The sequence below is a fragment of the Phalacrocorax aristotelis genome, chromosome 1 (assembly GCF_949628215.1).
Source record: "Phalacrocorax aristotelis chromosome 1, bGulAri2.1, whole genome shotgun sequence".
Lineage (NCBI taxonomy): Eukaryota > Metazoa > Chordata > Aves > Suliformes > Phalacrocoracidae > Phalacrocorax > Phalacrocorax aristotelis.
This window is the reverse complement of record NC_134276.1, coordinates 218064511-218091285: the sequence shown is the minus strand read 5'-3', so window position 1 is coordinate 218091285 and position 26775 is coordinate 218064511. Positions and strand designations below refer to the sequence as shown.

Here is a 26775-nt window from a genome sequence, read left to right as displayed (position 1 = left end):
TCCAGCGCGGCCCTACGGAGCGGTTGTGCCGACGAGGCGCGCGTCTGGATGGCAGCACCTCCAGGAGCTGCGTAGGGATGATTTGTCATAGGCCATTTGCTTGCTTTTTCCTTTTTTTTTTTTTCCCCCCGTAGCAGCTATATTGGAAAGCAACCAAAGTGCTGCAGCGCTGCGCTTTCCTTCCCCTTAATCCAAGGTCTGGGAAAGCTGCGGAGCTTCGCGCTGCATGGGGAGACACGGCTCCGTGACACCTGGGAAGCCGGAAAGCTCCCTGTCACCCCACTCCCCTCTAATTAAGGCACTCGTGGAGTGACCTTCGGCGATGCTTATCTCATGAGTGGGTTTGATTTCCACTCCGGTGGCAAAGGGGATCCAGCCCTGCCTGTGACGGGGCTGGGGCTGCTCCACGCCCGCTGCCAGGCCGTGCCAGGGTGCTGCTCCCGGGATGAAACCGCGGCAGCGGGAGCCTAAAGGGCTTTCCTGGATGGAGACGCTGGGTGCAGCGGAGCCCAGCGGAGCAGCCCTGCTCTCCTGCGCTGCCTGCACCAGCTTTAAACCCACCCGGTTTATTCAGTGGGTCCCCAGGGAGTTAATTCTCCAGCTGAGTGTGTCTCATCAGGTTTTTAGGAGGGACAGCCCGGTCGTTGTGGTTTTGGGGCTGTTTGTAGGAGGATGAGGTCTTGGGTCATTGGCAATGCACAAGGAGGGGAACGTGTGGTGCAAAACCCGCCGGCCTCTCCCCGTGCCCGGTGGCCGCAGTGCCGCCAGCCCCGGGAGGCTCCCGGCAGCTCTTGTGCCGTGCCCGGCACGCTGGAGGGGCAGGATCTCCCATCTCAGGGGCATCTCGCCGAGCGCTGCCGCCTGCTCTTAACGTCTCCAGCTGCAAATTGCTTTCAAATAGCTCCTGAGTCACATCCCTGTTTTGGGAGGAAACCTGATGTGAATTTGCAGGGCAGCTGCTCGCGTTGACTTCATTGCCATAATCAGGCATCAGCGGAGCGAGCCGAGCGAGCGCCGGAGCGTCTCTGCGGCGTGCAAGCCTCGGGGGCACGGCGTGGGGCAGCCCCCTTGCTCCTAGCCGCCCACAGCCCCGCGGTGCGGGTCGGCGCTGGGCACGGGGTCCTTCGGCTGCCGCGGCCCTAGTGAAGGTGTGGGTGTAACAGAGCAGGGTCTGTGCCGTCCGGCCCACGCCGCGCTGGGGACAGAGCGGGGAAGAAAGCCTGGCTTGTCCGCCTGGCATCTGGGCTGGGCTGAGCCTGCTTGGCAGGCTGAGCACGCCGGCAGCTCGCTGGGGCGGCCAGCCCAGGCAGGGGGCTAACCCCCGCCTGCCTCCTGGAGCTCCAGGGCCCTGGTTCCTGCCTAGCTGCTGTTGCACTTGGTGCAGGCAGGCAGTGGTCCTTCAGCCCCCTGCCCATGCTGGTTACCCGTCCCCTTGCATCTGCTGGCCTCGAGGCGCTGGGTGGGTTTGCGGAGGGCAGCAGAGCAGCTTCTCCTGCTTCCAGCTCAGAGCAGACACCGTGCCACGTGTCCCCCTGCGCTGCAAGCTTGGGGAGCTGGAGCACAAACCCATCTTCACCTGCCTGTACCCCCGCCCGTACCCCTGCCCGACCCCCACCTGCGCTGCCTCACTCGGTGTCTCCCGCAGGGGGGCTCTGAGCTGGCAGCGCCAGCTGCCCTCGCTGGGTCCATCACGCTTCCCCCTTCCAGCTCCCCAGCATTTTCAGCTTGATTTGTGCCTGGGGAACGCCAGTGCCGCTGCCTGGCAAGGCTCTGCCCGGTGCCGGCATGCCGCAGCCCCCCCATCCCGCTCCGCCGGTGCTGGTGCACCGCGTGCCTTGTCAGCGTTTACCGCCGCTGCTGGCACTGCTCTTCCCAGCTCGTGTTTTCCTGCTGAGCACAGGTAAGGCCAGAGGTGTGTGCTCGGCTGTCACAACAAAGTCGTGCTGACATGGAGAGCAGGGTGGAGGGGCAGCTGCTGGGACACCGGGAGCCCCGCAGGCACCTCCTGTGCCGCTCTGGGCTCGCAGGGCTGGCTCATCCCACCACGGATGCTGTTGGGAGGGTGCCCCCGCACCTCGGGCACGATTAGTGTGGAGACACCCACAAAGTGGTGGTGGCAGGACCTGGAGACGGTGGGGCAGGTCTGCTGTGACCACCGGGAGCGGGTGCAGATGAGGGCACTGGGTTCACATCAGCCTTTGCTGTTTGGGAAGCTCCTGGCATCCTGTGGCATCCCATAGCATCCCTCAGCATCCGACAGCATCCCATAGCATCTATCACCATCCTACAGCATCCCATAGCATCCCTCAGCATCCTACAGCATCCCATAGCATCCCTCAGCATCCGACAGCATCCCGTAGCATCCCTCAGCATCCGACAGCATCCCATAGCATCTATCACCATCCTACAGCATCCCATAGCATCCCTCAGCATCCTACAGCATCCCATAGCATCGCTCAGCATCCCACAGCATCCTAGAGTATCCCACAGCATCCTATAGACTCCCATGACATCTCATAGGATCCCTCAGCATCCTACAGCATCTCCACAGCATCCCAGAGTATACCACAGCATCGCATGACATCCCATAGCATCCCTCAGCATCCCACAGCATCCCATAACATCCTACAGCATCCCATGACATCCCACAGTATCCCATAGCCTCCCATGACATCCCACAGCATCCCACAGCATCCCATAGCATTCCTCAGCATCCTACAGCATCCCATAGCATCCCATAGCATCCCTCAGCATCCTACAGCATCCCATAGCATCCCATAGCATCCCATAACATCCTACAGCCTCCCATGACATCCCACAGCATCCCATAGCATCCCTCAGCATCCCATAACATCCTACAGCCTCCCATGACATCCTGCAGCATCCCACAGAGGCTGGCAGCAAACTGCAGTATCCCACAGTACCCCGTGGCATCCCGCAGCATCCCATGACATCCCACAGCATCCCATGGCATCCCGCAGCATCCCTCGGCATCCCACAGCATCCCACAGCTTCCCGTCACATCCCACAGCATCCCCTCGTGGGCAGCGGGCGCAGCGGGTGTGGGCTGCGGTGTGGGAGCCCCGGGGTGCCCGGCTGCAGGGCTCGGGGCTCCCCAGGAGCCCGGCTCCCTCCTGGGGAACGCGTTGGGATGCAGGGAGGGGATGCAGTCCCCAGCCCACCAGCGAGGCTGTAACTGGGGAGCTGGGGCACCCCGTAAACCAGCCTCCTCGGGTCGGCCGCGGGCGCCGATGCAGGGCCGGCGGCTCCTGGCAGGAGCCCACTGCTGCTGTGGGGACGTCCCGTGGGGTGGCCCCGGACCCCCTTTGCCTACACCTGGATTTTCAGCCGGTTCGTGGGCAGAGCCTGGCTGTCACTGTGCGGCGAGGGGTCCCTTACTGTTCTGTTAGGGGTCCTGGGGGGGCTGGGTCCCACTGACACCCCAGAGGGGACTTGCTCCGGGGGTCCCGTCCCCGCAGCCCTTCCCCGGGGGGACTCAGGCTGCCGCGATGCCAATCGCACAAATGCGTGGAAGAAAAAGCTACTAAAAATCATTAAAAACAAACTTAAGGAAAGCCCCGAGCTATAAATCCATGCCGGGGAGGGAGGGCGGTGCTTCCCCTGCAGGCAGCAGGGCCGGGATGCTGCGTTTTTGGGGCTAATTTGGCACAAATGGCGAGTTTTGGTGATGCCACCTCTGGGCGCGGCGGGGGGTCTCATGCGGGGCTGCTTTTGGCAATGCCAATCTGTGCCAGGCAGCGGGAGCCTGAGAGGTTTCGGTGGGTGAAAACACAGCTGAAAAACCTCCTTTTTGGATTTTCGGGGCGGGGGGGGTGGAGAAACTGTGAAATGAGTTTCGGTGCTGCCGCGGGAGCGGGCGGGAGGGGCGGGGGGAAGCTTGCAAATAGCCATTTTTCACTCCGCCATTCTTTTAAGTGGCAAAAACTGTATTTCACGGCCTAATAAGATTTTTTCCACAGCGAAGAGCTTTTCATCTGCGTTTTCATATTCCCATTCTTTAATCTGGTCTTAACTTGGGGGTGCGTCTTCCCTCTGTGCAGCAGCTCCAGCTCTTCTCCCCAGATGCTTTTATTTGAAGGTGGGGGGGCTGTGGTTCCCCCCCTTCGCCATGCAGGGGCTGCGGGGAGAGGAGCAGGGAGCAGGGCTGGAGCACGATATTTAATTCAGAGTCAGGAAATTTCTTCTTTAAGCGGTTATCCCTGCTCCCCTCTTCCTTGTCCTCTTCCTAGCGGCAGGCGGGGGGGTCGGTGTGGGTGCAGCGCACCCGCTGCAGCACGTGCTCTGCAGTGGGTGCGCTGCAGCGGGTGCATTGCAGCCAAACCGGTCATCGCTGAACCCTCCTCGGTGCACCCACTGCAATGCACCCGCTGCAGCGAACCCGTCACGGTGCGCCCGGCGCGCTTCGCTGGCTGCTCAGCACCCAGCCAAGTGCCAGGATCAGCCCCCGGCGGCAGTGCTGGCATTTCTGGGCCTTAAAAGCTCTAAACCTGGAAAGGATTGGGGGTTCTCCCAGGATTTGAAGCCCTGGGAGGGTTTTTTTTTTGCACTTAAGCAGCAGGATTTCATGCTGGGGTGGTTGGTGGTGCCGGGATGCCGGCACGGCTCAGGATGTCGTGGCTGGGGTGGTTGGCGGTGCCGGGATGCCAACACGGCTCAGGGTGTCGTGGCTGGGGTTGCTGGCGGTGCCGGGATGCCAACACGGCTCAGGGTGTCGTGGCTGGGGTTGCTGGCGGTGCCGGGATGCCAACACGGCTCAGGGTGTCGTGGCTGGGGTGGTTGGTGGTGCCGGGATGCCGGCACGGCTCAGGATGTCGTGGCTGGGGTTGTTGGTGGTGCCGGGATGCCGTCACGGCTCAGGGTGTTGTGGCTGGGGTGGTTGGTGGTGCTGGGATGCCGGCACGGCTCAGGATGTCGTGGCTGGGGTTGTTGGTGGTGCTGGGATGCCGGCACGGCTCAGTATGTCGTGGCTGGGGTGGTTGGTGGTGCTGGGATGCCGGCACGGCTCAGTATGTCGTGGCTGGGGTGGTTGGTGGTGCTGGGATGCCGTCACGGCTCAGGGTGTCGTGGCTGGGGTTGTTGGCGGTGCCGGGATGCCGGCACGGCTCAGGATGTCGTGGCTGGGGTTGTTGGTGGTGCCGGGATGCCGGCACGGCTCAGGATGTCGTGGCTGGGGTGGTTGGTGGTGCCGGCACAGCTCTGCAAGCCCCAGCAGCTGCTCTCAGAGCATCCAGCGTCTCCGGTGGCCCAGGGAGGGTGATAAGGGGATGCTTTTTCACTCCCCTTTCCAGGAATGAAGTAGGAGCATCCAGGGAAGCTGCTCAGAGTTGGGATCAAAGCACGGGAGGGTGGATTTGGGGTTGTTTTCAACGCAGTCTGTGGCACTGCTTCCCCTGGCCGTGTGTCGGGGTTCCGGGGGTGCTGGAGGCTGGAGGCAGCCTGCCCAAGGTGGGAAGCAGCGTGGGCTGGTCCTGCTCCGTGCTGCCGCTGGGAATGGGGCGCTGGGCAAGGTGCTCCCACCCGCCATGGCTGCTCCAGTGTCCCGGCACTCGGAGGCTTTGCAGCATCGTGGCCACGCACGTCCCTGGTCGTGGGTGGGAGGTTTCGGTGCTGGCAGGGGAAGGCAGGGAGCTGCTCGCATGAGGATGTGCGGGGACAGCCTCCTGCTGCAGGGTGTGGGACAGGCACCCGCTGCAGCCGCACGAGAAGCATGACCTGAGCCTGTGGGAGCATTTTGGGCGTGGAGACGATGCTCTGAGCTGGGGGGCACTGGGGGCTGTGGATGTTTCCCTGCCTGGTGCAACCTCAGGGTTTTTTGCTGTGCAGTGGATGGTGCTCAGCTCACCGAAGCTCAAGCCGCTCCGGTTTGGGTGTCTGAACGTTTCCAGGACATGCATACAGAAATGTGAAGTATAAAAAGTTAAAAAATATGCACAATCCCATCTCTCCGAGTCCCCTAACAGCACTCGGACACGTCTCTGCAGGGCCGGACTCTGCCCTTCTCCTGGATGGGGTTGTGCAGAGCAAGGCTGCGTGCTGGAGGGCTGCGGCGTTCCTTGCCCATGCAGAGCCGGGGCCGTGCGAGCACCGGGAGGAAGAGGCAGGATGAAGGGCTGGTTGCAGCCGTGGAGGTGGGCACGGGGCTGCTGTTCCTCCCCGGTGTCTCTCTCCTCACCCAAAAAGCTGGGTGATGATCCTGACCTTTGCAAAGTGCTCTTTGGTGCAGAGCTGGGGAAAGGACCCGGCGAGCGGTGGGGAGGGGACCCAGCCGGGGGCTGCTGGTGCGGGTGACGGGGAGGTAAACGCATTTGCAAAGCAGAGGGGTGAGCGGGAGCCCCCGGGGGACCGCTGGTGCTGGGTGACGCTGGTGGCCACGCCACCAGCTCCACGCTGTCCCCAGGCTGGGTGGCAGCCAAAAGCCGTGGGATGCATGCTTTCCCTTCCACGAGGAAACCCAGCCCGGCTTCCCGGGGCGAGGGGCAGCTGCGAGCCCGAGGCGGCTCCACCGCCAGACGTGCCGGGCGAGCCGGCGGCGCGGCACAGGGTATTTACCCACCCCGGGGTCCCGCGGGGCCAGAGTGGGGACCAGCTGCCAGCACTTTGCTGTTCGCAGCGGAGCCATGTGCGCAGCGAGCTACCTGCGTGGGCTGCGGTGCCAGGGTAAAGCTGGGCTCGCGCCCAGGAGCTGTGTAGGTTTTTGCAGCCCGAGCCTCTGGAAAGGAACCAGATTTTGCTGCTGCTTTGCAAGCTGCTCCCTCCTACGGGGAGGAGGTGTCCGCCGCCAGCCTCGTCCCCAGGAGCTCGGCCGTGAGGATGAGCTCGGCGAGGTTGGCAGCGGCTGGCTGCGGGCTGGCAGAGCTCGGCGCCTGGCCTGGTGCTGGCAGGGACCCGGCTGGGCACGGAGTGGGGCGGCTGCAAGCTCGGGGACTTGGAGTAAAGCCACTCACACCCTTAAATGGTGCAACCATGTGCTGCTGTCCCCGAGCCCCTCTCCCGGCTTCGATGCAATACGGTCAGCCCTGGGGAGGAGAATTCTCCCCGGTACTGTCGTTCCTGCAGGCAGAAGGCGGCCGGACGCTGCGGTGCATGGCGGGGGTTTGCTCCCGGTCACGCTGGGGGTCCCCCAGCACTGAAGTGCCTTCTGAGGGCACCGGTGCTGAGATGGCATGAACCAGCGCTGGAGCTGGCTCTGCCGGGGCCCTGGTCGCACCGAGGGGTTGAAGGACGTCGTGCTCCGCGCTGGCAAAGCACCGTCCCGCAGTTCTGTTGCTGCAGAAGCTGCTGAGGGTGGCACAGCCTGGGGCGGAGGGGTCTGAAGCGCTGCAGGAGGGAAGGGCCGTGGGGAGCTCCCCGTCCTCCTCGGGGCTCTCCCTTCTCCCCAAAGCACCCGTGGCTGTTGCAGGCTGCAGCCAGGTCCGGGCTGAGCCGTTCCGCTCTTCCGAGACTGGCCCTTTCGCCGTGCCTGCAGCGGCCAAGCAGAGCCAGCACCTTCCTGGCCTCGGCTGCACCCAGCCCGGTCGTTGCACGTTTGCTCCTTGACCGGAACAGAGCAAGCTGCCAGGGCGTTTCGCTGCCGCTGGGAGCAGCCCGGGGCAGTGGGAAGATCGCCTCGCCGGTGCTGTGCGGCTGCCAGGGATCTGCAGGCAGCAGGCACCGATTGTGTGTCAAACCCGGGGGAGGAGGAGAAGCTCCCTCTCTTATCTCGCCCGCGCGTGCTAGAGCCGAGCTGCTTGTGCGTGCGACCAGAAGGAGCTGGCATCCTTTCAGGAGCGGGGCTCAGCATGTCGGGGGGACACGAGCGCCATGCCAGCCGGCTCCTGTGCCAGGAGAGGCTCACAGAGCATCCCACGAGGGTTCGGAGGGATGCAGGGCCACCGGTTCAACCCGCCTCTGGTCCCTTGCGGTGGCTGGGCTGTGCTGGGGAAGGGCTGCTGTGGTGCCGGGCAGCGGACGCCGTGGTGCGGGAGACCTCAGCAGTGGGCGAGCCCCTGGGTGGCAGCCCGGCCCCTCTGCTTCGGGATGGTGGGTTTGATTAGAAATCACACAGGTTTACATAACGCCGCGTAAAAACCTCATCTTTGCGTGATTTAGCCAAACTTCCCAAATAAAGTCCCATCGGCGTCGTGATATGCTCCCATCCGCCCAGCGAGGAGGATGAGGGGTGGATGAAGGAGCAGAGCCTGGTGCCTCCGCCACCCTCCCCATGGCAGCTCAGCTAACCCCCTCTGAAATTGGGATTTGTTTCCTTCTAATCAGGCTGTGATATATGACAGGCTCACCCGGCGCTGTGGTTGCAGAGGTGGTTTAACATTAGATCTTTAATGATCCCTCCATTAATCCCAGTATTCTGGGATTTAATGCTCGCTGCCCTTTGACCGCTGGAAATGATGAAAACTTTGATTTCATGCATATTGGATACTTTTGGAGTCTGGTGCCAGGAATAGCTGCTTATCTGCTCCGAGCGGAGGGGATTAAAGCGCTGGGGGATGGGGCAGGGGTGGGCATGGGTGGCTGGGATGGGGAGCGGGATGCGGCTGGGATGGGGAGTAGGATGCGCTGGGATGGGGAGTGGGATGCGGCTGGGTTGGGGAGAGGGGTGCTGCTGGGATGGGGAGAGGGGTGCTGCTGGGATGGGGAGAGGGTTGCGGCTGGGGTGGGGAGTGGGATGCGCTGGGATGGGGAGTGGGATGCGGCTGGGGTTGGGGGAGGGACACGGCTGGGATGGGGAGCGGGATGCGGCTGGGATGGGGAGTGGGATGTGGCTGGGATGGGGAGTGGGACACAGGTCTCTGGGCTTGGTGGGTGTCTGAAGGAGGGGGCTGATGCCCTTGGGGGAACAGGCCCCATGGGGTCTGTCGCCCCCATCCTCCTCTCTAGCAGGTGAACGTGAGGGCCTGGGTCACGCTGCCCAGCGCAGCCGGGTGCAGGGAGGGTGCCCTCGCCCCGTGGGTGGGGGATGCAGGCGGCTTTTCTCCTCCCCATCATCCCACGAAGCAGAGTTGCCGGGTGCCTCTGACCCTCCCAGACCCATTTGGGCTCTCGGGTTAGGGAGGATGGAGGCAGGGATGAAGGGGTCTCCCTGCAGCCCCATGCCGGGATGGGGTTCCAGCCCAGCTGGCTGCGGGCTGCGTTGCACCGGGGAGCCCATGTGCTCGCTCCAGGTTTAGCGTTCCTGGGGTGGAGGCGGCTTTTCCTTTTGCTGGAGGAGCCCAAACCAGGGCGAGAGCTGGTCCTGGGCTGTGGGACCCGCTGCCCGGGGGAACGAGGGGGTCTGGGCACCCAGCACGGGCAGCGCCGGGGCAGGCGGGGTGCCTGGGGGGTTCACCCCTGCTGACAGCACGGGGTTAGATAACCCCTCGTTAGGCTCATTCTGCTCTGCAGATGGTACAGGGCTCTGCGGCGGAGCAGACGCATTTGCTGGGGGGAACGGCTGGTGCTGGAGCTGTGCAGCACCCCGGCACAACCCGAGAGGCTGCTCAGGGAAGGGAAACTGAGGCAGCCGGGTGCAGCAGCATCCCCGCAAGCCCTGCGGCCAGCTGGCACCTCCCGCTTGCTCTCGGTCCCCACCGGCCACGGGAACGCTGTCTCTGAAACCTTAACTGGAGCCAGGCTGCGGCAGAGCGGGAGCTGGTGCCGAGGAGGGGTCCCCCCTGCTCGGGCGGGGGCAGCAGCCAGGACCAGCACCTTTTGGGTCCGAATCGGTGGTCATGCCAGGTGTCTCCGTCCCCTCTTGCAGAGCCCGTTGGGGACTGAAAAGCTGGGGGGAGCACAGCTGCCCTCCCTGCGCACAGCCCCGTCCCGTCCCGGCTCCTTTAGGACCCAGCGGCGCGGCGGGAGCAAACGCTGGCAATTTTGCTTGTCTTCTAAAAAGCCATAACCATGATATTGCTGAATAAATGAAGCCATCAAACAGAGGTGGCAACAAGATTACAACACTTCACGAGTGCTGGGGGCAGAATAAAATTGTCCGTTTAGTGAGCAGAGGGAGCGCTCGCTGGCACAGTTGCTTCCTGATGCTTTTCATGTTGGGTTTTAATCTCCTTTGCTCTTCCCAGATCCTGTCCCCCCACCCTGCCTTGCTCCGTTCCCCAGAACTCGGGGGCTTAGGCGATGGCTGGGGATGGAGCAGCCCGGCCGGCGCAGGGTGCAGGGCAGGCAGGGCTGGGCATCTCCTCTGGAGGCTGCAAATGGGGGGCTGATGGGACCCCCAGCCCAGATGCGGCCGGGCTTTGCATGAGCATGGATACCGCGCCAGGGCTGGAGGGCTGCCTGCTCCCGAGCCCCGGGGTGGGGTCGTGGGACACAAAGGGGTGCCCCAGGCTGTCTGCCCATGCTTGGGGGAGGGGGGGGGTATGTGACCATAGGGGAAGGAGCTGTCCTGCCCTGGGGCTGGTGGTGGTTGTGTCTGGGGCTCGTCCTCGTGGTGGGTCGGGTTGGGGACATGCTGCAGATGTGCTGCTCCGGGGGTGCAGCTGCAGCTCCCCGGTGTGGGGGTGGGATGGAGGCGGTGTTTCTGGGCGCACTACCCGCTAAGCAGCAGGGGCCAGGTGGGCGGCTCTCCCCAGCGTGCCCATCACCAGAGTCTCTGGCCTCAGGTTCGCTCGAGCATCTTGCCCCGGCATGTGTTGGGCAAAACTCCTGGTGACGCACGTCCCCGCTCGTGCGCTGAGCGATGCTCGGGGCCGTGGGGTGGCGCAGAGGCACGATGGTGAGTGGGAAGCACAGTGGCACACAACAGCTCGCCCACCCCACCCCCCCATGGAGCCAGGGCCACCCCACGCTCGCCGACGAGGACGTGTGCGTGGCTGGAAGTGTCCATGTGGGAGCAAAGCCAGCTCCTGTTGGAGGCAGCCGCCACCGGCTCGTCCCTCGTGTGCTCCCCCCGTGCCAGCCCTCGCACAGCTGCTCCCGTCCCCGCTCCGGTGCTGTGCACGCTGCCAGCCCTGGCGGTTCGCTCTTGGGAGGGGCTGCGGCTGCCCCCCCACGTCCCGCAGCTCCTCGCCACTTCGGCTTGGCCGCAGATGGCTGCGGGGCCGCAAACTCCATCCCAGCTTGGGGGGCTCCCTCCGGCAGCAACCTCGACTGCTCGTCCCGGCATGGGGCACCGTGTCCTCCCTGGCAGAGCCGGGCTGGCACCGAGCTGCTGGGGAAGTCCGGATCTACCAGCACCCATCATTGGGCAGGAGCCCACCAGGCATCTCTCGCAGATTTGTGTGGTTTTGGGGTGCTGCTGCCTCTCACCTCCAAACGGCCCCGTGGCTCTGCAGCCGTACCCCAGGGAACGGATGGATAGGGACCGGGGCAGGCGTCCCTGCAGCTCATCCCTACCGGGGTCACCTCCTGCCCGTGGCCGTCAGGCTGTGCCCCACTGCTCCCGAGGCGCTGGGAACCCGGGGACGGAGCCTCGCCCCCAGCCCTGCCCAGCCCCAAACCTTGCCATCCCCCTGTCAGGGCAGACCGCGGTGTCGGGGGGCCGCTGGGACGCCGCGGGTGCCACCAGCCCTGCGCTCGCCTCCCCCCGGCGCAGCCTCCTGTTCGTGCCCAAAATAGCTGTAGGTGCTTATTCCTGGTTGCTTGGCATTTCAAGCACTACCTCTGCAGCTGCCTCCTGCTGCAGCTTATTTCCTCGTTTACGAATCCTTATTTTTCTTTTTTTTTTCTCCCCCTGCTCCGAGGCGAGACCTATTTTCAGCTCCCGGTGCTGGCTCTGCCCTTCCCCCTCTCCAGGGCAGGGGGTGCTCCCGGGGTTTGCGAATGGATCAGGCCCCCCTCCATACATATATATATATATATATATATATGCTTTTTTTTTTTTTATTAAGTAGTGAATTAGCAGTCCATGCCCTGCCTGTGTAATTGGAGGAGAATTACAGATGCGCTCAGCGAAGTAGAATTTATGAATTTGTTTAAAGCAGCAGAGTGTAATGGCAGCCAATTTGCTGCGCCGCCTCGGCACGTGGCGCCCGTTGGCAGCCGGCCCCCGCGCCCGGCCAGCGCCCACCTCCCCTCTCCGACGAGGGGATGGCAGCGATAAAAAAAGCAATAGGAAGGTAAAAGCAAGGAGGTTCCCAACAGCCCAGGGACGCTGACCCCTCTGGTTTTGGGGAGTAGTGCGGGGGTTTTGGGGTGCTGCCGGGAGGCCCCTCGCCGCAGAGGTCTGGCTCCTGCACGCTCATGCGGGGACCCCCTCGGCTGTGCCCAGAAGTCCCCGTTAATTGTGAAACGTTGCTCCAAGCACCTTCCCATGGCCAGCGGCGGGAAACGGAGTGGGGGTCTCCTCTCGCCCACCCCGGCAGGTCTGACCCCCTCCGGCGTCAGGGACCAGCGCGATGCAGGGGGTCAGCCGCGGTGGGTGATCGGGGAGATGGGCCCCTCCGCCCCGCCACCGGTGCTGAGCCCCCCGCTCCTCTCTCTTGCAGCAACATCGCCGAAGCGCTGGTGAGCAAAGGCCTGGCCACCGTCATCCGCTACCGGCAAGACGACGACCAAAGATCCTCGCACTACGACGAGCTCTTGGCGGCGGAGGCTCGGTGAGTGCCGTGCCGGGGTGGTGGTGCTCCCGCAGCCGCGCGGTGCCCGTGCCACCTCTCAGGGTGTCTCGCAGGGAGGTGCAGGGCTGCACCGCATCCCCCCCCCATCCCATCCCTGCCGCATCCCCATCCATCCGTCCGTCCCCGCTGCTCGGCGCGGCCTTCCTGCCCTGCATCCCTCCTGCCCGGGGCGAGCATCCTTTCCCCTCTGCAGGCTCTGCAAGGTCCCTGCTCCTGCCTCCAGCTCCCCCTGACTCCCCGGCAGCCAAAATCCTCCCCGAGTAGGGCCTGGCTGCGTGTGCCCGCCTCAGCCCCGACCTCCTCCATGCTGCCGGCGCGGTGCTGGTGCCGCAGACGGGCTCGGGCTCAGCGCTGGCGGAGGGCCAGGCGTGCCGTGAGTCAGTGGGAAGCATCTCGCTGCGTGGCGGGTTCTCCATGTTAATGCCGGAGCTGCCTGTAGGCAGCTGAAGGCAGATAACATTTGCAAAAAGCCTGGGAGGTTGTTTGGAGTCTCACGGCCCATTGCGTGCATCACGCCGGGGTTCAAAGGGCCCCGCGCCGCTCCTCGGGGCGGCGAAGCCCGGCAGGGCGCTGCCGCAGCCTTCCTGCCCCGGCCTGTCTGCCAGAGAAGTAATTGCATTTAAACCCTGTGACGTCCGAGCCGATCCGAAGGACTTGAGGCACTTGAGGCCTCCTGTAATTAGGTTGAGGTTATCATGGTGAGAAAAATGCGTGTGGATGCTTCCCCGCGCCGTGTCCTCGGCGGAGGCAGCAGAAATGCTGATGCAGGCAGGGGTGCTGCTGCCTGCCTTCTCCTCTGCCAGCTGGGATGAGCGGGAAGGGCTACTCTTTCTGCCTGACCGGGCAGCCCTGCCTGCTCTGCTGCCTGCCTGCACCTCGCGCGCGGGCAGGGGATGCTCCCGGGCGCATTGTATCGGTGCCCACAGCCGGGCGGCGCTTGTACGTCGCTCGGGTGGGAGGGAAGCGCAAAGCTTCCTCGGGCGCCTGTCTTCCCGAGCACCTCTCCTGGGGCGCACGGACCCGGGGTGCACGGTCCAGGTGCGCACAGCCGAGGTTGCACGGTCCAGGTGCGCACAGTCGAGGTTGTGCGGTCCAGGTGCGCACAGCCGAGGTTGCGCGGTCCAGGTGCGCACAGTCGAGGTTGTGCGGTCCAGGTGTGCTCAGTCGAGGTTGCGCGGTCCAGGTGTGCTCAGTCGAGGTTGCGCGGTCCAGGTGCGCACAGCCGAGGTTGCACGGTCCAGGTGCGCACAGCCGAGGTTGCGCGGTCCAGGTGCGCACAGCCGAGGTTGCACGGTCCAGGTGCGCACAGTCGAGGTTGCACGGTCCAGGTGTGCTCAGTCGAGGTTGCGCGGTCCAGGTGCGCACAGTCGAGGTTGCGCGGTCCAGGTGCGCACAGCCGAGGTTGCACGGTCCAGGTGCGCACAGTCGAGGTTGCACGGTCCAGGTGCGCTCAGTCGAGGTTGCACGGTCCAGGTGCACACAGTCGAGGTTGCACGGTCCAGGTGCGCACAGCCGAGGTTGCACGGTCCAGGTGTGCTCAGTCGAGGTTGCGCGGTCCAGGTGTGCTCAGTCGAGGTTGCACGGTCCAGGCATGTGTGACCCAGCTGTGCATGGTCCAGGTGTGCATGATCCAGCTGTGCACAGTCCAGGCATTCGTGGTCCAGGGTTCATGGTCCACGCATGCGCAGTCCAGCTGTGCATGGTCTGGGGTGCACAGTTCAGACATGCACGGGCCAGCTCCCTGCAGGAGGTGACCGCATTGCTCAGCCCCCCTTGCGGCCCAGTGCCCCCTGCACCAGGGCTGCGTCCCTGCGCCCCGTCTCTGCACAGAGAGCTGCGCCGGAGCCTTGCAGCTCCGCGGGGAGGGGAAGCCCGGAGCAGGCTGCACCCCATCCACCTCCTGCGTCCCGTCCTACCCAAGGGTCGCATGGCGTTGAGCAACGGGTACCCCTTTCCCGGCTCCGCTCCCCTCCGGCTGAGCTGCCGCCCACCCTGCGGTTCCCCCCGGCGCTGCTCCCGTGCCCCCGCAGGCGCTGGCCCGGCTCTGGCTGCACCGGAGGCGGTGGCACGGCTGGGGCGGTGGGATTTCAGCTCCTCCTCGGCAGCAAATTTGGCAGCAGCTGACGGCGCTGTGCCGACAGCAGAGGAGAGCAGCTTTGAGGGGGTTGCGGCGTGGTTTCTGCCAGCCCGCTGTGCAAGACTGTGCTCAGTTTTACTGCAAGCCTCTCGCTTTTGAGGGGGAAGGTTGATAAATGGGCTCTCGCGCTCCCTTTCCCCACACACACCCCCCACCACCCCGCATGGCGTGGGATCGGTGGCCGGCAGATTGCTTGGGGCCTCATTGCCGAGCCATGGGGATGTACCTTGTTGAAAGCCAAGGTGCCTGGTGTTAAATCGGCATCTCGGAGGGCTCTGATGTCAGCGATCCTGCAGCCGGGCACCAGGATACCTGGGGTTGGATGAGGCGGATGGAGCCCACAGCCGCGCTCCGGGCACGGAGGGGGCGTTTTCGAGCTCAGATGTCCCAAATATCAGGGTGCTCGGATGTCCCTGCTCGCTCCCCGGCAATGCCGGGGGCAGAAACAAGCTCCCAAGGGGAACGGGAGGTTTGGGGTGAGATCGGGGTGCGGGCCCCGAGATCCCCCTGGAGGTGGGCTTTGGGCAGTCTGGAGATGATGGCTGCTCGGGGTTTGCAAAACCCCTTTAACCCTCCCAGCTCCTTAGCAAAGGCCGGAGTCCGCGTTGCCTGCTTGGTCCCTCCCTGGGGTATTTAGAAAGGAGGTGATGAGTTTTCCCATCCCACCAGGTTTTCCTGGGGTGGGCGGGGGGGTGGGTGCCCCCCCTGCATCCCCCAGCCTTGCTTTCCAGCACGGGGCTGCCCCAGGCCCACGCACCGATGCCGTGCCGCCCTGTGAGCCTGCTGTGGGCAGGGCTGCCTGCTTCTGCCCCAGGCTCTGCCGGCGTCCCTGCCTGCCCCAGCCTCGCAGGGGAAGGTGCCTTTTCCTACTCCCCGTGGGAAACCCTGCGGCAGGGAGGAGAAGCTCTGGAGCTGGCCGGGGGTGACTGCAGGGACACAGAGCTCGTGCATGGGGTGGCCTCATCCCAGGGGGAACTGTCACACTGGGGGTGAAAGGTGGTGAAAAGAGGCTGGACCGTTGCCGGCTGCCATCCTGCTTGGGGACGGGGAACCAGGGCTCTGGGCATCCTTCGGGATGAGCCGAAGGCTCCGCCTGGCCTGGCTGCAGGCACTGGCAAGCCCGAGCTGTGGGCACAGCATCCTCCGGGAGATGTGGGGCAGGGGCCTGGTTTCCAGCCCTGCTTGGGCTGCTGGATTCTCTAAAAAAAGCCCCAACCCAAAAAAACGCCGGGCAGCGGGCTGGGAGCAGCCTCAGGGGCTGGCACCGGCTGTGCCAAGCGTGCTCGCCCTCGGCGCGGCACAGGCAGGGCGGCAGCGGGCGGCAGCTCCCCGCTCGCTTCTGTGCTGTGCCGCTAACACCTGGAAAATAAGCTTGGCCTTTGGAAGCTGGAAAAGGACAAACCTGTCAGGGGAAGGAGCTCTAATGAATGTCTGCTGCCCTTTCACCCGCCGCTGCCGGCCCTTCCCACTCAGCCTGGCCGAGGGCAGCGCTGCCGCCGCTCCCTCCCGCACCTGGCAATAAGCCAGCCCGGCCGTGAACTGCATGAAAACCCAATAAATCTGCCGCCGGATCACCGGTGCGGCTGCCCTCGCCGTCCACCCACCAAGGCGACAAGCCCAACGCCGGGGCAGCGCGCACCCGGGTTCTGCCCGTGCCGCTTGGCTGCGCGCCGGGTGCCGGGGCAGTGAGGACCGGCAGCACTGCGGTCCCGGGCTCTGCTTTGGGGCGCTCGGTCCCAAACCGACGGCCGCAGCTCTGCTGGAGAGCGGTGTCCCTAACCCCCTCCCGGTTGATGCCATCCCGGTGCTGCACCCTCCTGTGCAGGCAGAGCCGGCTCGGCACCGTGCCGCAGAACCGGCTCCGGCATCAGTTCTGGGGAACCCACTCATTTTTCAGCCACAAAGTGCCCTCCTTGGTGGCTTCATTCAGGCTTCTCATCACCTCGGTATTATTTTAACCTGGTAGGAACTTATTTCCATTAAAATTGGAGCGTTCGCCGTGTATTTTGCATTTAAAATGCTCCATGTGATGAAGCGCTGAGAGAAACACGTATTAATTTTGCATCTTGCCGGGGCACTCGCCTTCCTCTTGATCCCTCCGTTTGTGCGGGGAACAAAATAATTTAATTTGGTAACGGGGGCGAGCGGCCCCTCTGATCAGGCACGTGCTGAGCTCAGGTGAGCCGCCCAAGGATGCTAATTGGGATTAGCAGGCCAACGAGTCGGCCGCTCTCTCCCTGGGCGGGCGCAGGGGGCAACGCCGGCCCTTCCCGCCGCGGCGGCGGGCGCTGACGGCTCGTGCCACCTCTCTTTTGCAGGGCCATCAAGAACGGCAAGGGGCTGCACAGCAAGAAGGAGGTGCCGATTCACCGGGTGGCTGACATCTCCGGGGTAAGGACCTTCTGGTGCACGGCGTGGGGCACGGCCGCGCCGGCTGTGCCACGGGCCGGGTTGTTTGCCGGGATGGGGTGTGTGGAGCGGAGCCGGGGAGGTGCCGGGTGCTGGCGCTCCTGCGCGGCCCGTGATCCCGCTCGTTGCATGAGGGAATTCTGCAGCTCTGCCGGGGTCTGCCGGAGCAGCCGGGACACCCAGCTGGGGATGGCACGAGGGAGTATTGCAGCCCATCATCATCCTCCGACGGGGCTGGTGGCCCCCCAAGTGCCTCTGCAGAAGGCGTTTGTCACCACCCGGCGCACCCCGAAAGGGTGAAATGAGATTTCTCCCGGGGTTTCTCTTCTCCGGGGAGCAGCGGGGTGGTCTCACCGCATGCCTCGTGCTGGCGTCACCCCAAGCATCGGCGGCGACGGTGACCCCGCGGTGCTGCCGGGTTTTGCAGCGCGGGGCTCCCGCGGCAGCGCCGGTGCTCCATCCGTGCGTCCATCCTGGGTTTGATGGCCTGGCTCTCGAGAAGGTCCTTTGTGCCCTCGGGGGGGTCGGAGCTCTGCCTTGGGCACCCCAATTCCCGCCTGCACAAGCCTCCCACCCTGCTTTTCATTGCTGGGGTGGGGTCTGCTGCTCGTACAAGATGGAGACGTCTGATCCTCCCCAGGTGAACCCCTCGCGGGGTCCCTGCGGATCGGGCGCGGCGAAGGGTGCCAGGGGCACCCCCACGGCACGGCCGCCGGCTCCCCAGGGCTCGGTTACCTTTTAGGCTTCTGAAAAACACAGGCTGATGTGATTGCCCTCGCAGAGCGAGACGAACCGGCGGCGACGGTGGGGTGCAGGGACATCCCCACTCCAAGCCCCCCAGTCCCAACCCCAGCAGGGTCCTTGCGCCGGGACCGTGCTGCTGCCGGGATCCTTAGGAGCCCCCGTAACTCAATCAGGGCAGCGAGGAAAAGGTTTGGAGCCGGATGGGAGGGCCCCTGCAAACAAAATTAGGCTAATACATCATGGCTTTTATGAAGATTTGTTAATCTTTTTAAATCTTTAATAGTTTTCTGTAAATTGATCCCGGCCTTAGTTAGCCGTGTGTCAGCAGTTGTGCGGCGTGATGGATGCGGGCGCGCGCCGAACTGACAGCGGGTGCTTTACCACTGCCAAAATAATTCAATGTGAATTGGCGGTGCCGCGCTCCTCCCGCTGCCTGGGCGTGCGCCAGGCTCGGCGAGCACCCATGCCCGGGGTCCCACGGGGCCCAGGGCAGCGGCAGGGTGTGGTTTGCGATTCCCCAGGCTCTGCTGTCCCTCCCAGCTGTCGGTCCCAGCTCCCCGGCACCAAACTGGAGCCGCTGCGGTGCCATGCCACAACGGGAGGCAGGAGCCAGGCGGGGTGGGGGGTGGCGGCGATATATTGGGGTGCCGGTGATGCCAACGGCAAGATTTGGCCAGTGACGCTGTGGCAGTGAGCCACCAGGCAGCAGTGGCTGTGCGTGGCGTGGCACCGTGTCCGTCTGTCCCCTCCCAGCCGTGTCCCCGCAGCCCCCGTGCTGCTGGTGCCATGTGTGCAGGAGCAGCGCTCAGCCCGGCCCCCCAGGACTTGGGGTGCCTGTCGCGGTGCGGTCGGTCCCACGTGCTGCAGCGGGGTGACCAGGACCCCTGCAGCGGTTTGGGCTGGGGCTGGGCAGGAGGAGGAGCGGTGCCTCTCCCGCTCCGCACCCGGGTGGCACCCGAGGTGGAGGGCTCGGACCCCCTGCGCGCTGCCGGCCGCGGCGCCGGTTTGCCCGGCAGAGAGCAGGCGGCATCGCTGCTGAGCTCCGTGTTGCTCTGGCAAAGCAGCACCGGCGCTGGCACGGCACTAGCGCTGGAGTGGCTCGGGTGGCGTTGCTCTGGGTCCCTCGAGCGCTGGAGACATCCCTGTCCCCGGGCTCGTCGGTACCCGATGCGCCTGCGGTTTTGCCCAGCTGTGCCCGCTGCCCTTTCCTGGCGCGGCACCTCCCCGCGCCCCGGCACTCTGTGGGGAAACGGTGTTGGGAAAACACAGGCTTTGGGGTGTTTTGCCTTTCAGATCATGGGGACAGGGTGACAGGACCCTCGGTGCATCCCATGGGGTGGTGGCAGCACACCCCTCGCCCATGGATGTCAACCTGTGCCATCCACCAGCATGGCACCATCACTGTGTCCTTGTCCCTGGGTTGTCATCTCTGCCCCCACCCTGCCAAGCTGCCGGGGCCCAGCTCTGCCTTACCGCGCCTCCCCATTCCTAAGCCCCCCGGCTGGCTTGGCAACTGGGATGCGAAAGGCGGGGAATTAGCTCAAACACAAGATTCAGCCCAGTTTTCCTGGCTCCGCCGCAGCCTCCTGTCCTCCCGCCCAGGCTTGTGCTGGGAAACGTCCCTTCCCTGTGGTTCGAGCCATCCGACGGTGGCTGCCCTGGCATCCCTCCAGGGCCCGGGGACACCAGGGCATCCCTGGAGCATCCTGCTCCTCTCCGGCACCCCAAATCCTCCCTGGTCCCTCGCCTGCGCTGCCCACAGACGGGCATTCCCTGCGCGCCGGGAGCTGCAAAGGGAAGCAGCATCCCTCCTCATGGACCTGCGATGCTGCAGGCAAGAAAAAAATCCCCCCCCCCAGAAAACAGAGGAAAAGCAAAGAGGGAAGCGCAGCCGCAATCCAAAGCCACGCTAGCTCGCTTCTCCCATTCGTGTGCGCTCCGGCACGGGAGCGCGGGCAGGCGCGCGGCAGCCCGGCCGCCAGAAAGCCTCCTGTCCTTGTGGAAAGACCTTGAATAATTTTGCATAATTGGCAGAGCTTCACATAAAAGTGGAGTTAGGAGGATATTTTTTTCCTCGCCATATTTATGCATAATTTTCCTTCAATTCCCAGCTAATTAGATGCTCGAAGTGTTAAAATAATAGTAACAGGGTGGTACCACCTGGGTGGGAGGGGTGGGCAAGGAGCAGGGCAGGCAGAGCCGGCAGCACCCTGGTGGGGTGCCCCGGTCTGTTGTGAATTGGGGAGCCGTGAAAAGGGGTGGGATGGGGGTGCCGGGGGGGTTTGCACCCCCCACGAGGTCAGTGCATGAAATAGGGTGGGTGGGTCGTGCCCTGGAAGCACCTGTTTCTCCCCAGAGGCAGCGAAAGGCGCCTGAGCTGCCAGCTCGGTGGCAGGGGATGAATCCTGCGCGACCCTGGGCAGCGCTGAAGGTGGGAACCAAGGCTCGGTGCAGCCGGGATGGGGAAGGGGAGTTGCCAGCATGGTGGGGATCCCCCACATCCCTGCCCCGTCTGGGTTTAGCCGCTTATGCCTCCCCCACGCCCGGCAGATCCAAGAGCCTCTGTCACCATGTCCCTGCGCAGGCACGTCTGATGACATCCCCCCCCGACCCTTGATGGGATAAGCTGGGTGGGCTGGGAGCATCCCAACCCGGCACCCACCACCACAGAGCTGGTGCTCCGCCACGCTCCCGGTGCCATGGCCCCTCCGGAGGCTGCCAGGCCAGCTCCTGCAGCGGGATCGGTGCGGGCTGGGGGCTGTTTGTCTGTCCCAGGCTGCTCGTGGGGCGGCTGGGACCTCGCTGTCCTGTGCCGAGCATGGGGTCGCTGGCCCTGGAGAGCAGACCCAGGGTAGGCGGGTCTGGGAGCTCCTCGTCTCCATCCCCTCCAAACCACAGCGCCCATGTCCGTCTGTCCCCAGGGCACCCGCTGGGTCCCTGCCGGAGCTGGGGACAGCGGCATGGCACGCTCGGCTCCTTCCCACCGCAGAACCCCGGAGCCGGAGCCGGCCCCGGCAGCGAAGGGCGTCTGCGCGTGTCCTGCAGCACGAAGGCAAAGGCCGGACGCGGCGGCAGCGCCGGCTAATCTGGGCGGCCGCCAGCTCTCCGCACCGGCTGCCGGCCATCCCTAAGGCCGCCCGCCGTGTAGCCACGCACCGTGTGCCAGGCTGGCACAGCAGCTCGGACCTGTGCCGGGCAGCGGCGGCTGCCCCGACCACTCCCAAAATTCACTCCCAGAAATTGCTCCCGGCATCGGCACAGCCATCCCTTCCGCCAGGATCGGCTCCCCCTGCTTCTCCCCCGTCCCGCCGGCTGCTCGGCACCGCAGCTCCCGGCCCCTCGGCGGGCGATGCCCGGCATGTGCCATCCCAGGGGATCCCGTATCCCCAGCGTTAAACGCTGCAACCCAGCATCTGAGCCCGACCTCTCCCCGCTGCCACCGTCTCTGTTTCGGTGGGCGCCGTCCCCTCGCCGTGCACCGCGGGGCGGCCACCGAACACCCTCGGTGGGGTCTGGGTCAGACCCGGCGGTGGCTGCGAGGCCGTGCCTGGAGCAGAGGCTGGCATGGCCCCGTTTTGAGGAGGGTCCAAAGGGACCAAGGCGTCAAACCCCCAGCCCTTGCATCGTGTCCAGCTTTTCCTGGCGCCCATGGCGAGCGGGAGACCTGTGCCCCCACCACCACGGCAGAGGCGGCGGTGCCGCACCGGGGAGCAAGGGCGCTTTGCCAGGCAAGGGAGCAGGAAAGGCTCGAAGCAACCCAGAGCATCCTCCCAGCAGCGCGGCTCCCCTCCGCCTTAATGCCAAAACCCCAAATAAACCTGCCCTAACAGGGACTTGGGGAGAAAGCAGACGTCTGTCCCTGCCGTGCCGGGCTGCCTCGGCTGCCGGCGCGCCTCGCCGTGCAGGAATCGCCGCTCTCCGCTTATCATTCCACGGTGCCGGTGGGCGCTGGCACATCTCTGCCCCTCGTGTGGAGGAGCTGCTTTGTCTCGTGCAAATCCCGGTGGATTTTTAAGGTCATTCTCCAGCATGTTGGAACATCGCCGCCTCCTTCCAATGCTGACGGCAGCCGGCTCGCGGGGTTGGTCTTCAGCGCCCAGCTCTTCCTGGCTGCCTCCCCCACCCGCTCGGGGCAGCTGGGGGGTCTCCCCGAGCACCCGCTTTTGGGCTGGAGCACAGAAGCCCACCCTACGGTGGGCTCCTTCTTGCAGCTCTTTTTTTTTTTTTCCCTTAAGCTAATCAAATCGAGACTGTACAGCGATTACCACTAATTAGTAGCCTTCATTAACGGCTCCCATTTTAGATTTGCATATGTTAGACCTAAGTGGTTAACGCCGGGTAATGTGGTTTTTCTTTGCATGCAGATTACACTTACATGTGTTGTATTAACTTCTTGACTGCACATCTGCTAAAAAACCCTCCCCAGGTTGCTTTGCGCGCGGAGCACACGTGGCGGCGAGCGATCCAGCGGCGAGTGTGGCGGGGGGTAATGCGGCGGGATTTGAGGGGGGTCTTCGTTTGCCAGCCCTGCCCCGGGCAGGCTGCTGAGGGGGAGTTGGGTTTGCCTGGGACCCCTTGGCGGCTGGGTGGGGTGGGTGCCTGCAGCGAAGGGAGCTGGGATGGTGGTGTGAAGGTGCTGGTTGAAGCCGTACTGCTGGGTGGGCGTGCTGCCGCCCCGAGCCTTGGGGCACCCCCCAGGCGCTGGGAGGAAGATGCCGAAGCACCAGCGTGGTGGATGACGGTGTCCTTCCCTGTGCCAAAGCCGGAGGGTGGCAGCGCTGGCACTTGGGGACCGCTGAGACCTGCGCCCTCTCGATGCACGGAGTGGCTCCAGGTTGGGCACCGGCAGCACCTGGAGCCGCCGCCGCGGCACGGGCCGGCTCTGCGCAGCCGGTGGCTGCGGGTCGCACACGTGAGCCAGCCAGCAGCCGCCCGCTGCCCCGGAGCAGGTTAAAATGGGGGTGCACGCAAAACACCGGCCCCCCCTTGCTCGTGCCGGTCCGCGAGCTGCTCGTGCTGCTGGCACTGATACCTGCCGGAGCTAAGGGGCAGAGCCGCAGCTCCTGCTCCTTCGGCTCCCCGTGCTCGTGCCGCGGCTCCCCCGTCCCCGGAGGGGCACTGGGATTTGCATCTTCTGCCGCTGCCATCTTACAGCCTGCTCTGGAAGCAGCTCTGTCTCCTCTGCCAGCAGATGCCAGCGCCTTCCCCCTCCCACCCTGGCTCCCAGCCTCTGCTCCAGAGATTTACAGCTGCCTCCGCTTGCCTGCCTTCCCCAGCCGAGCCCCTTCCCTCCCCACGCCGCTGCCTTTCCAACGCCAGCGGCTTCCATTTAGCTTAATAAAAGTTATTAAGCCCCGCTCCGGCCCTGCTGCCACGGACCAGCTCCTGCCTCCGGCCCTGCCTGGGGGAGCCGGCTCCAGGTCCTGCGAGAGGCACCTGGTTTTGGCCGTGCCACGCTCCCCTCTGCACCTCATTTTTCTAAATTAAGGCCAGAGTGAGATTAAAAAGCCACCTGGCCGCCTTTTATTTGGGGAGCTGCTTTTTTTTATTCCCCTTTCTTCCTTGGGTAAATACATTGGGAGCTTGCGACACGGACCCCGACACCCCCTTGGAGCCCCGGCCTCCTGAGCTACTTGGCAACTCGTTAAGTTTTTATTAATGAACATGCCTGGATTTATTCGCAGAGGCTCACGGCTGGGGAGGGAGCAGGTGGCGTGCGAAGGGGGGTTTCCCGGGAGTCACGGAGTGCTCCATTATGGAAGGGAGGGATGGGGCAGGAGCCGGCCTGCCTGCTCCTGCCTGCTCCTGCCTGCACCCAGGCAGCTGTGCCCACACCGGAGCAGCCCCTGCCCCTGGGATGTGGGTGCAGGCGTGGGGTGCACGGTCCATCCCGAGCTGGGAGAAGTCGGGTCCCTGCCCGCATCCCGCATCCCGCATCCCGCCCCAGCGGCACAGGGCAGGCAAGACCCATCCGAGCGTGCAGCGAGGAGCAGCCGCTGTCCCCACCGTGAGGGACGTCGCGGTGCCGGCGGGTCGCCGGACATCGAGGGGGGTGGTCGGAGCCCCCACCCTGACCCCCTGTTTCCCTCCCTGCAGGACACCCAGAAGGCGAAGCAGTTCCTGCCCTTCCTGCAGCGCGCCGGCCGCTCCGAGGCCGTGGTGGAGTACGTCTTCAGCGGCTCCCGGCTGAAGCTCTTCATGCCAAAGGAGACCTGCCTCATCACCTTCCTGCTCGCAGGTGAGCCCCCACCGCGATGGGGGGGATCCTCGCCCCGCTCGGGTGCACGGTCCTCCCTCACCACCGCGGGGCTGCGGGTGAGGTTAACGCCGGTGCTGCCGACGGGTCAGGATCGGGGGGGGGGTTGTTAATTGAGCTGGGGAGCACTAATTGGAGCTGACCAGAGGTTTTGGGGCACCCGTCCCGCACGTGTCGATGCCCTGTGCTGTGGCTGCTCGCCCCCTCTTCCCTGCGGGCAGAGTGCTCGGCTGCAGCGGGGGGCAGGGGGCTGCTCTGAGGGGCAGCAATGGGGGGCCTGGGAAGGCCCCCTCTCCTCCACCCAACCCGGGGAGGAGGTGGCAGGGCTGTGGGACCCCCCCCGGGGCGACACGTGTGGACGGGGACGAGCACGAGCGTCTCTTGCATCACCCCAGGGGCTTGCCCGTGCACCAGGACGAGGGCGCGCATCCCTGCACGCACGCGGCGCTCATTTTGGTAGGTCCTACAAAAACCGAAGCGTTCCCCAACTAAAGCAGCGCTTGCGGCGCCTGTTTCAGCCGAGGCTTCGCCGCGGAGCGGAGCGTGGCAGGAGCATCGTTTCAAGGTGCCACCTCCTAGGCTGGTGGCGGGACGGGCGGACGGTGCCGGGACAGGGAAGCCCGTCGCCGGCGAGAGCGGTGGCTCGCAGAGCCTCTGCCGGCGCTGCCGGATCCCTCGATGGGAGAGGATGTGGGGCGGCTCATCTCTCGCTCCCGTTTCTATGGCAATAACCGTGTATAAAGGATGACCCTGAACGCTGATCGTTCACAACTTGGTTATGAAAAATTCAATAAGCATATAAATAGATCTTATACGGGGATAAAAACACCAAGGTTTCTGTAAGCAACAGCTCTTGCCGCTCCCACCGAAGGAATATTTATCCTGGGGGGGAGCGTGGGGGCCGGGGTGGAGTTGGGAAGTCTTTGTCCGCCCCTTTGTTCCCGCAGCCGGGGACCAGCGCATGAGCTCGCAAAGCCAGCGCGCAGCTTACCTGCCCCCGGTGCCTGCGCCCGCGCGCCGCGGAGCGGCCCTTCGCCGTGCCCCGAGGCCACCGGCCCCCCGGCTGGGGAGCACCGGGGGCTCTGGGGAGCGGGAGGGACCGCGCCTGCTCCCGGCGAGACTCAAACTGCTGACCCAGGGAACGACGCCACGGTGCCCCCCTTGCCCACCGGCTCGCTCTGGCGAGCAAACCCCAGCCCCTCGCACCCCACAGCCCTTTCCCGTGGCACCCAAAGGCGCAGATCCCTGCCGGAGCTCTGGGTGCCGGCAGACCGCTCGCTCCAGCCACCTGCTCCTCGTGGTCTGTAGGACATGGCCAGCCTGGCCAGAGACCCCCAGTCCCACCGGTGACCGTCACCGTCACCCTCCAGTGACCAGACACCCCCAGAGCGATGCTCTTGCCTGGGGATGTCCCGTCCCCACGGCCGGCCGGAGCACGAGCATCCCCAGCCCCGCTCCAGGCTGGCTCCTGCCATGTGGGAAGCGTGTCCTAAACCTGTCCTTCTCCGCGTGCTTGTGCGTATAAATAGTCACAGAGTCTTATTTATAATTAACCATTCTTAAAGTCAGCTGCAAAAGACGGGGAAACGAGACTCCCCCTTGCCTGCGACTGAGACATTAAAATTTTAAGAAGCGATAAAACTCCCACGTGCTCGGGAGGAGGAATTTAGATGTATTTAAATATTTCTGGTTTAAGAGGCTGCCGCTGGGTTCAGCTGTGTTTCACACACAAGAATCCTGCCGGCTCCTCCGAGCGCTCCCTGCGAGAGGAGCTGGCGGCAAAGCGCCGTCCCGCTGGATCCGGCATCGTCCCCGGCTCCCGCGGCCACGCTCCGAAACGCGCTCCCCGGTTTCGGGTGGGACTTGCTTCGCTCCCTCTGGTTGAGTGGCCGTTTCCCAGCGTTGGCGGCAGCGGCCCTGCGTGACCCCATCCTCTTCCTCGCCAGTGGGATGCCCGTGGCTGGGGACGTGCAGCCCAGGTCCCACGGGACCTCCATGGGGTTGGGGGTGATGAATCCCCTTCCCACGGCCGGATGAACAGGCTCCCGCCGTCCCTCCCCGGGGACCGGTGGTTAAACACACCCGTCCCTGCCGGTGACGGTGGTTCTCGGCCGCTGCTGGTGACTCGGGGAGGCTCTGGCTCGGCCTTTCCGCTTAGTCGGGTAATTTTTAAACTAAAGGGGAGGGGGCGGGGAGGGCACTGGGGTGGCCTGGAAATGGATGCTCCGGGGGGAGCGCGCTCGCTGCAAGTTATATTTAATCCCCGTTGCTGTGGAGACCGACTGGCTGTCGTCCGCTTCCAGGGGCTGATTTGGCTCCAAAAAGTTCCCCAAAGTGGTGAATAACCCCCCAACCCCGGCCGCCTCGGGGGGCCCCAGGGGACCCCAGAGCTATTGGGGGTCCCTGGAGCAATTGAGGACCCGCTGTGCCCACGGGGTGCCGGCGGGGTGCAGCGGGCACCGATGGTCTGAGTCACGCCGGCCGCCTCCTTCGCCACCTCCGCGCTGCCCTGGAAATAGCGAGGGGGCGACTCCCCGCCTGCCGTGGAGCGGCCCTTGGGCCGTGCTCTGGAGCGAAGATTTTGGGGTGTTTGGTGCCAGGGGACTGGTGTGCCCGTGGGCAGCTGCGGCCCCCCAGGAAACGCAGCTGCACCCCTTTGC

The 26775-nt window shown here is 64.6% G+C and overlaps 1 protein-coding gene across 1 annotated transcript in view; it reads left to right on the top strand.

Moving 5' to 3' along the window:
- SND1 (staphylococcal nuclease and tudor domain containing 1) overlaps positions 1–26775 on the top strand; it is a 146443-nt gene that overhangs the window by 67502 nt on the left and 52166 nt on the right. Inside the window, exons 13-15 of the mRNA XM_075081764.1 lie at positions 12438–12548; positions 17025–17097; positions 23956–24097. Of these exons, the coding sequence (XP_074937865.1) occupies positions 12438–12548; positions 17025–17097; positions 23956–24097 (326 nt within the window). The remainder of the gene's footprint in view (positions 1–12437; positions 12549–17024; positions 17098–23955; positions 24098–26775) is intronic.